The 9,777-nt window shown below is 30.8% G+C and overlaps 1 protein-coding gene across 1 annotated transcript; it reads right to left on the minus strand.

The window, feature by feature from the left end:
- Positions 1-1,028: 1,028 nt before the first annotated feature.
- LOC126745442 (gonadal protein gdl) lies at positions 1,029-9,658 on the minus strand. Its single transcript, XM_050453283.1, has 4 exons — positions 9,311-9,658; positions 9,091-9,251; positions 4,328-4,464; positions 1,029-4,272 (listed from the first exon to the last, which is right to left on the minus strand). Exons 1-4 carry the CDS (start codon positions 9,397-9,399, stop codon positions 4,135-4,137), a joined length of 525 nt encoding a protein of 174 aa, XP_050309240.1. The 5' UTR covers positions 9,400-9,658; the 3' UTR covers positions 1,029-4,134.
- Positions 9,659-9,777: the final 119 nt, after the last annotated feature.

The raw sequence follows: 9,777 nt of genomic DNA on the forward strand, positions 1-9,777 counted from the left end.
GATCAATAATTTTTTGTAAAAAGTAACCCATTTTGTCATGTGATTCAATATCTGAAAAATTGTGCAGCCTAGTGAGATCTGTAAAGTAAGGGGTTGTGAGTGAGGATGTTAATAGAAATAGAAAATAGGCCATATTTTAAGTTTTAAGCGACACAGGAAAATTCTCAATTACCAGTTGTTACAACTATACTTAAAACTATAAAAAGATACCTAGTAACAAAAAATTTAAATATGTTGATTTTAAAAGGAAATCTGGAAAAGATCGTATAATACTCACTGCCAAATAAAGTTACATTGGACCAGTTCCTATATCTAGTGAAAAGAAAAGTAATCTTATAGATCTGCTGCCATACATTAAAGACACTTTTGCGGATTTTTATAAAAATTTGACCACCACCAAAGATAAAATGCTGATACATATCCTGATGCAACATTTTGTTTAAAGACCCCGCATCACGGTTATACAGGACGTCAATAGAGGTGGTCAATTAGAGGAAAGTTGAGCAATATAGTGTCCTTTTATAATAAAATCTAAATACTTCCTAAATTTTGCAAAAAACTGAAATTTGGCAAAATCATTTTATTTTTTTTCTGGCGTTATTTCAAAATATATGACAAAAGTATTTATTAAATGAATAAATTATTGTGACCACTTTTTCTCGCCTATACGATGACACCTACCTACCCTAAAATACGACGTTATGTCTTTAAAGAGCCATCATCAACTTTGTTTTTCTTTGTCGGCGCTATATTGACCATTTGCAGTTTAACGACGCGGGAATCTTTGGGCGCCCGGCCGTTTTGTTATTTTTTTAAGACAAAGGCGATGATGATAACAGCGCTTTTATTTATTTTGTTATTGCCGATATTTAAATGCGCTGTGATCTCGCATAAATAACTAGATAAATGTGGTGGTCAAGTAATGTATTGGAAGGTGCTATCTCTTACAACTTAAATTTTATTAACAAATAATAAATTACTTACCAAAATCCTTTTTTGAGACAAAAATAAATAAATAAAAACAAAAGAAAAATTCAATAAGCTTTTATTTATTAATTAGAAAATTAACAAAAATATTAAATAAAGGTGATGATATAGGTAGGTTTCACGTAAATATAAAGAGTAAATTAAATAATTAAAGATTTAATATCTATATACGATACTATAGTTTTTTAGAGTGAATAATTTATTGCAAAAAGTAGCCCGTAATGTGATTTTTGACAATACGGGTTTGTGAAACCAGCCAATATCTCAAAAACTGTGTAGGGTAGTGACATCTGTGAAGTACACTTTTTTTGGACAAAAATATTGAAAAATAGATACCTTTAACTGAAATTAATATAAAAATAAAATCCCAAAATTTAAAAGGTTTTCAATAAGGGTGTAACAACACTATAAAATATAGAAAATAGGCCACATTTTAATTTGCAATACAGGCAAACACTTAATTACTAATTCTTAAAACTAGAAAAAGTTAATAAGAAAAAAAACAAATATTTTGTTTAACAGTATGAAGGGTCTCATCGCGATTATACAGGATGTCTGCGATTATACAGGATTGAATAAATGCAATCTAAAAATTGGAAAAATGCCAAATACTTCCTAATATTCAGGAAAAAGGTGAAATTTGGCAAAATGGTTTTTTTATTTTTTTCTGGCGTTATTTGAAAATATAAAATAAAATCATTTATACATTGTTGTAAACACTTTCTCTCATTTACAAGTTAACATCTTTAACTTTTAAATACGACGTTCCTTCTTTAGAGAGTCATAATCAACTTTGTTTCTTCTTGTCGACGCCATGTTGACCACTTGCAGTTTTGAATAACCCTTTTAATTACTTTATCAACGAGGTAATTTCTAGCTAGTAGTTGGAATCATCCCTATTAAATATTATATACTTCTCTCTCTTTTAAATACAATTTCGAATTTCAAAAAATTCAAAACATACTTTATTCATAAATACATGGTACCTACTTGTTGACATGGTACTTTTATGATATAAAATAGGCACATTAATCGACATATTACTAACACATAATTTAAAAACAATACACAATAGTGGGTTCAACATACTAGTATAAACACAAAATGTATTTTCAATTTCAAAGCAAGACGACTTAAAATTTTTTTAGAGTAACATCACAAATTCTAACCTTTACATCTTTACTAAAAACTAATTATATACTATTGGCCTATTCCTAACTATCTTCAAAAAATTCTAATGCTATAAAAATATTTGCTTTTAAGAAGTTTCGTTAAGGACTTTTTAAAGCGAGGAGACTTTTATGACATTTGGAAAATGATTAAAAATTTTTATGCTCAAGTAAATAAGAGAATTCTTAGTTCACTTTTCGGGATGGGCATTGGAATATTGTATTTTTTTCTGATATTATAATGTTTTAAGGAGCCATTATTTTGAAGATACAATTTATATTTTTTGTATATTAGTCAAGCAGACTCAACAATAAACAAGCAACACAAGGAAAGTATCTTTAAATAGGGGTCTGCATGTCCTGTGGAGATTTATGACACATATATTTAATGGCTTGTTTTTTAAAAACAAACATCGAGTCAAAAAGCCGTTTACTAATGCAACTCCAAAATGTTATTCCATACTGTAGGTATTTTTGTATGAAAGTAAGTTCCAACTTTCGACAAAAAAAATATCAATCTCAGTTCATTTAAAACCATTCTAACAGCATAACATCGTCTAGCCAGTTTTTGCCTCCTGACATATCTCCATAAAACTTAGGTTTATGATCGATAACAATTCCAAGAAATCTGTTAAAATTATTCACTTCCAATTCTTTGTTGTGAATCATGAACTGCTCTGAGCATAAAAACTTAACAATTTAGTCTTATCTATGTTTAAAGACATCAAATTAGCATCAAACCACTGTTTAATCATTAATAAATCTTTAGAAATTGTTCTAGGTTAATGTGCTTTTATTATTGTCCATAAGATAGTGGTGTCATCTGCAAAAATAGTGAAGAATCCTCTTATCTGGAGAGACCCCAGGTCATTTATATACAATAGAAATAAAATAGGACCGAGAAACGAACCCTGCTTACTACACAAAGTTCAGACAAACTGCCATTTGGCCAAACAAACTTTTTTCTGTCTAACAAAACAAAATTTTAACCATTTTAGAGCAACTCCCCTAAACCCATATCTAGAAAGCTTACCGAGCAATTTCCATGGTTGACACAGTCAAAGTCTTTAGAGAAGTCGCAGAATACCGCTGCAGCAAAGTGACCTTCTTCAAGCTCAAATATAATCTCTCCAGGAATGAAAACATTACTCGACATTCATTTAATATGTTATTTTTTTTAATTAGGAAAGCTACCATTCGTACTATAACCAGTTTCTCAATAACTTTAAAGGCTTTTTAGGCTTTATTTTTATCTTTTTCATGAATGAATTTCATCATGAAAACAATTATTGAAAATACTTAAAACACTAAAGACCATAAACATAATATATTGATTTAAAATTTTCTTAAAGTAAAAAAAAGAAAAAGAGAAAATGGCTCTCATAGACATGAAGAGACAGTATTTTTAAGAGTTCGGATTGATTTTTGTAGATAAAATAGATAATTTTCTGTGAGGTTTATAATTAGATTTTTTTAAAGATTTTCTAATAAGATTTTGAGATTCCCATATTAGGTTGTTATAAATCAAAGTCTTAATTAATATACGCACACTGATTAATTTTGCCTAAAGAAGCCATCGTCTCACAAACTAAACACATTTACATATATCTATCTATTTGTGATTATGATATCCAAGAAAAATTTTTAACAACTACCAAATTGCAATACGGCAAACACGAACCTGTGCAAAAACTCTCCCACACGACTCGGATGATCGGCCGATTACTAATGAGAAGCGACGGACGAAATTATTTTCGCGCATACTGGAGAGAATCGCCATCTATTTTTCACGCATATTTGCGGTCACGTTTTAGCCCATAAGGTTGCGTATCTTCCCAAATATTCAATCAACGGTTATGGGGTTTTACGGTATACAGTTTTTTTGACTTAACTCCACGTCACTCCTATAGCAATTGTAAGAATACCAATTGATTTTTCTAATTCTTGAAAGACACAAAACTTCTGGTTAATTTTTTCTTCAAACCGGCATCTGCATTTGGCTCAGTCTCAATAAAAAGTCCAAAAGATGCATTTGAACTTTAATCTCCAACGGATTCGTCGTATAGTAAAATCCCGGCACTCCTGCTTGTTCCAGGATATTTTGCTGATCAGCTACCTTCACAGAAACGTTTCATATCAAATTATTATTGTTTATCCAGTAGATATCTTACCTTTTTATCGAGTTCCAACACTAACTTCATATCAAAGCCTTTGAGTTGTTCCTTTTGTTCAATCATAAACTTTTGTAGCAATTCAATTTTCTTTTCGGAATTCGTTTCGTATTTCTTTAATAACTCTTGTTCTTCAACTAAAAAGTTATTAAATAAAATACGATTTATAATAAGTTACCTATTTTATTGAGTATTGACCCAAGAGGCAAAGAAAATAAACTTATGCATGTATTTAGATGACATCAAAACTTAATCAATACCTTTCATTCTTTAACTAAGTTAAATAATTTACTGGATTGGACACTAATGATTTATTTATTTAGCAATTACCTTGGATTTCAAAAAATCCAAGTTACACAGAAGTATATAGCACACCCTTAAAAGTCTTAGGATATTCATTTCGATCAGTAAAGCAGACCAACCGAGCTGAGTACTGGTTTGTAGTTTTTGTTCACTTACCCTAGTTAAAATCGAATTATTTCCAAAAAAATCAATTATTTTCATGATGAATGAAAATTAAATTATTGGCGTTTTATTTATTTATTTTATTTACCTCACTTAACAGAGAAAATACAATTATAGAGTGCTTTAGCTCTACATATAGGTGAAAATTTTGTAATGTTGGTTCAAGGTCTTGTAAGATATAAAGTTTGAGGACTGATTTTTATATTACATTATGCTCAGATATATATCTGTATATAGTCATTTACATTATGTCTTATATCTGTGTGATGTACAGCTGCAGAAGTGTTTAAAAATCCACTCAAAAGGCTTTAAAACATGGCCATTAAAAATTTTTACCAACTATCGATAAGGTATCATACTGAGCAGCTCTATAAACATAACCAATTCCTTCATATTGAGAACATATACAAATTCAAAGTAATTTTATACATACACTTTATTGTAATGAGAGTTATTGAGTTTCAGTCGTTTTTTAAATCAATTTATCACAGAGGAATTAATTTATACAACGTCTTACCATTTTCGATTAAAGAAATAAATAACAATAATAGCAAATAGTAATAGCAATAAGTAACTAAGATATTACTGGATTTTATGACTAGTACATAATAATTATAATGATTTCTCCTTTTCCAGTATTGAATGTACCAATCTGAATGCTTTTATAAATAGGGAAAATATTTCTGTTGCTTGCTATATATAATTCAAATGCAATCACATAACTTTTTTTTCAATAGTTGAGTTTTTAATGCATTTCTATATAACTGCGTTATTTTGTGAATCAATTATTGTTTATCAAATAAATAATTTTTGTTAATTTAATACTCCCTGCACTAATTTTCCTCGATAACTCAAGATTTCTCGTTACCTCGGCAAAGCAGCAAGCTCGTATAGATTCTTTCGAGTATATAGTTGGAGAAAATAGGTTTTTAGTTCCTGATGAGTTTGAAGAAATACGAAAGTTGGTGAGAAACCCAAACAACGAACCGCCTTACGGCATAAACCTAAGTGAACAAGAACTTGAAAATAGTCAGATCGAAGATGCGCGCTTATCTGCTATCGACTCGCCAGCACCTGAAATTCCACTTGGTGTTATAATTCCAATTGAAGACACATCAGACTTTGTGAAAAACCTAAACAATGAAGCGTCTTATACCAAAAGCCTAAGTGACCAGGAACTTGAAAACAGTCAAATTGAAGATATGGGCTTTTATCTACCTTCGGCTCACCAGCACCTGAAATTCCACTTGGTGTTGAAATTCCAATTAAAGACATATTAGATTTGATGGAAAGCGAAATTAATAATGCTTCATCTTCAAGGATTACTCGCTTTGCAAATTCCCAAGATGAGAGGGATGATAGTGATAACTCGGGCGATGCTTATGTTCCCGAAGAAAATAATTCGGATAGTTCGGATGAATCTTCGGATAATTCAGATGATACTGACAATACTGACATGAACCAAGAACAGCAAGCCATACTCGATCAGATGGAAGTGCAACACCAGCAGCCACCAGTACCAGAAACTGTTCTTAAAACTCAAATTAGACGAAAAAGATCAACACCGGCTACCTGGAATTGTAACATAAATAAAACTAAACGTTCAAAGGGATTACCATACCAAGGAAAAAAGAAAATTGGGAATACTTGGAACTACCAAATGAACAAACCAGGTAAATTTCTTATCATTTTAAATTTACTAATTTTGCTTTTTCTATATTATATTACTCACAGATTTTTCATTTATTTTATTTTTATTTTTAGGAAAATTTTTGCAAAATCCTTGTGGGTGTACACTTGGCAAAAAAAAATCTACTATTCAATGTGACACATTAACAGAAGAAGAACGAATTCTCATATTAAGAACATTCTGGAACAAACTAAATTGGGCGGAACTGACACTAAGAAAGTTAGAGTTTGCAAAAGAATGTTTGGGGGGACATTGGGGTTAAAGGAAACAATGGTTTTAAATTGTATAAAAGATGAAAATCAGAATGTCAATTTTTTTTTGAATCTCCTGAAGTTAATCCAAAAAGTGAAATAAGAAAGATTAAATTTGCTGAAAAGAACGCCCGCATTTGCGAATTTTTAAATATGCTACCAAAACTCGAAAGTCATTATTGCCGAGCATCTTCAAAAAAACAATACCTTGAACCTCTTTGGCGGTCACGTGCTGAGTTATATAAATTTTATAGAACCGAATTTTGTGTTGAGCATAATTTGGAACCAGTAAGTACATCTCTGTTTTTTTAAAAAATTTGAGGAGCTAAACCTATCACTCTATAAACCAAAAAAAGATTTGTGTGATTCGTGTGAAGCATTTAAAACAAAAAATTTATCGGAGACAGATTATAACTTGCACCAGACTTTAAAAGAAGAAGCGCGTCAAGAAAAAGAAAATGACAAAACAAAGTCTGAAGCTACCGTAAATGTCTATACAATGGACTTGGAGTGCGTATTATTGTCCCCGAAATCAACAGTTTCTTCTATGTACTATAAGACAAACTTGATAGTGCTTAATTTCACCATTTTCAACTTAAAAACCAAAGAAGGTTTCTGCTATCTTTGGAACGAAAGTGAAGGGGGGATAACGGCGAACCAATTTTCGTCAATTCTTTCCTATGTCGTGGAACAAGAAGTAAAAAATAAAAATCCAAACGAAATGATTTTTTACAGCGATGGGTGTACAGGGCAAAATCGAAACTCCATACTGGCCAATGCATTCCTAAATGCAGCAATTCAAAATAATATTATTATAACCCAGAAATATTTGCTTAAAGGACACACACAGATGGAGGTGGATGCAATGCATTTTGCCATCGAACGTCAAATTCGCGACCGTAAAGTAAATCTCCCTGCAGATTACGAGGGCTATTGTCAAAGGGCTAGATCGGTTCCTTTTCCATATTCAACAAAATACACTGATCACACCTTTTTTAAGAAGTTTGAATGTTTAAAATTTTATTCATCCATACGCCCTGGAAGAACCGTTGGCGATCCCGTTGTTACGGACCTAAAAGCCCTAAGATATTTGCCCAGCTGTGAAATAATGTTCAAATTAAGACACACAGATCCATGGAATGGCCTGAACCAAAGACTTAACAAGAAAATTATTTCATGTAAATTTGTGGATTTGCCAGTCCTGTACACTGAACGTCGAAAAATCAAGAAAGAAAAATACGACCACTTACAAGCTTTAAAATCGAGTAATTTATTAATGTAAATTTTACCTTCTAAGTATTGTAAATTCATTAGGTTTTTTGTTGCAACTTATTTTGTTCGTTGTTATTAGGTAAGTGTTTTCAAAGAAAATTAATACTTTTTTATACCTAGCTACCTTAAAAATGATTTACGATTAAGGTTATTTTAATTTTTTAAATAAATATTTAGCTTTTCTTTCAACTTTTTGATTTTTCTAGTAGTTTTTTTTATAACTGGAAAAGCACCTATATCCACAATTACACATATTTTTTAGACGGAAAATCGCGTAACTCCATTTAAACTAGAAAACAATATTTTTCAAAGTTTTCCCTTTACATGGTAAAAACAAAGTATTTTTGATCATATTTAAGGTTTTAACAATTGTTTGATATTAAAAAAGGAAGATAGGAAACAGTTTTTCTTGTCTCCTGAAAAATCCCCCAAAATGGAGTTACGCGGTTTTCTCATTTGGCCGACGATATCATAAAGTTTCAGAACAGAGTGAAATTCATGATAAATTATAATTTATTTAATTATTAAAATCTTCTATTATAAGACATGGCATGTTTCTCTTCAAACCAATGTATGTTAGGATCTCACGTTGAACATGCTTAATTAGTTGAATATAGTTGGTATTCTGAGGGCACCATATACATGATTGATATTCAAGGTGAGAACAAACTCAGGTACAGTAGGGAAGCTTAATGGAAAGAAGTCTTTTGAATTTTAACACATTTACATGGTCAAATAGTTTTAAAAAGTCAACATAAACAGCATGTACCTAACAACCATCTTCAAATGACTGATTAACAAAAGTGAGAACATTCAAATCAGTGGATAGGACAGCTAACTGTCATTACTGATTGTAGAACCAAGACAAAATACTAGATAATGATGCCGAACTTTCACTAAAACTGTTTTTTCTAAGCTAGGCATAATTATTCTCTCTCTTAATTTAATTGAATAAGACTAAATAAAGAGATCCAGACACAAGCAATGAAACACATAAGAACTGGATCCGAATCCAATTTCTCGTTTTATTTTTAAGGAAAATACTAATGAAAATGTAACCTTATAAATAGAACCTTAGCACTTACTTTTTTTCTGGTTAATAAACTGCAATCTTTGCTGAAATAAATGCTGCTCGGTAACATGTTGAATTTCTAGCAAACCCTTGACAATTTCAAACACAGTCTCATTCAAAAGACAATTGGCTAAACTTGAAAGGAGCTCATAGGGTAGCCGCATTTGGTATTTGCTAAATAAAGGTTAAACATAAAATGTTGTCGAAGAAAATTGATGAATGCTTGCACTTACGGAGGTAATTCGCTGGCCATATTTTGTAGCTGTTCTAAAAGAAAATATAGTTTCTTCTGAAGTAACTGTGGATCCTCCATTACTTGCATACCCTGGTCTTTATAGAAAATTATTCAATTTCTTACAGTTTGTGCCACAATCATTTCATTTGAGCTTTTTCTAGGGTAGCCTCAGGTTAAATATTCTTGACACAATTAAAACGAATTATACAAATAATAAGCAATCAAAGGTTTTTTAACCACCACAAGCAATTATTTATTTTGTATTAATTATTATTATTAAGTGTGTTTTCTGACAAAAGTAAAATAAATAAATGTTTACATATTCAAACTGGAACCTTGAACAAATGAAAATAAGGACGCAGCGTTGTCACCGTTGCCAAATTTCTATAGGCGTATGGATGATACACAATAATTTTAAATCCAATAATAATCATAACGTCAGAATATTAATGGATGAAGAGACTG

Source organism: Anthonomus grandis, chromosome 16 (assembly GCF_022605725.1).
Source record: "Anthonomus grandis grandis chromosome 16, icAntGran1.3, whole genome shotgun sequence".
Lineage (NCBI taxonomy): Eukaryota > Metazoa > Arthropoda > Insecta > Coleoptera > Curculionidae > Anthonomus > Anthonomus grandis.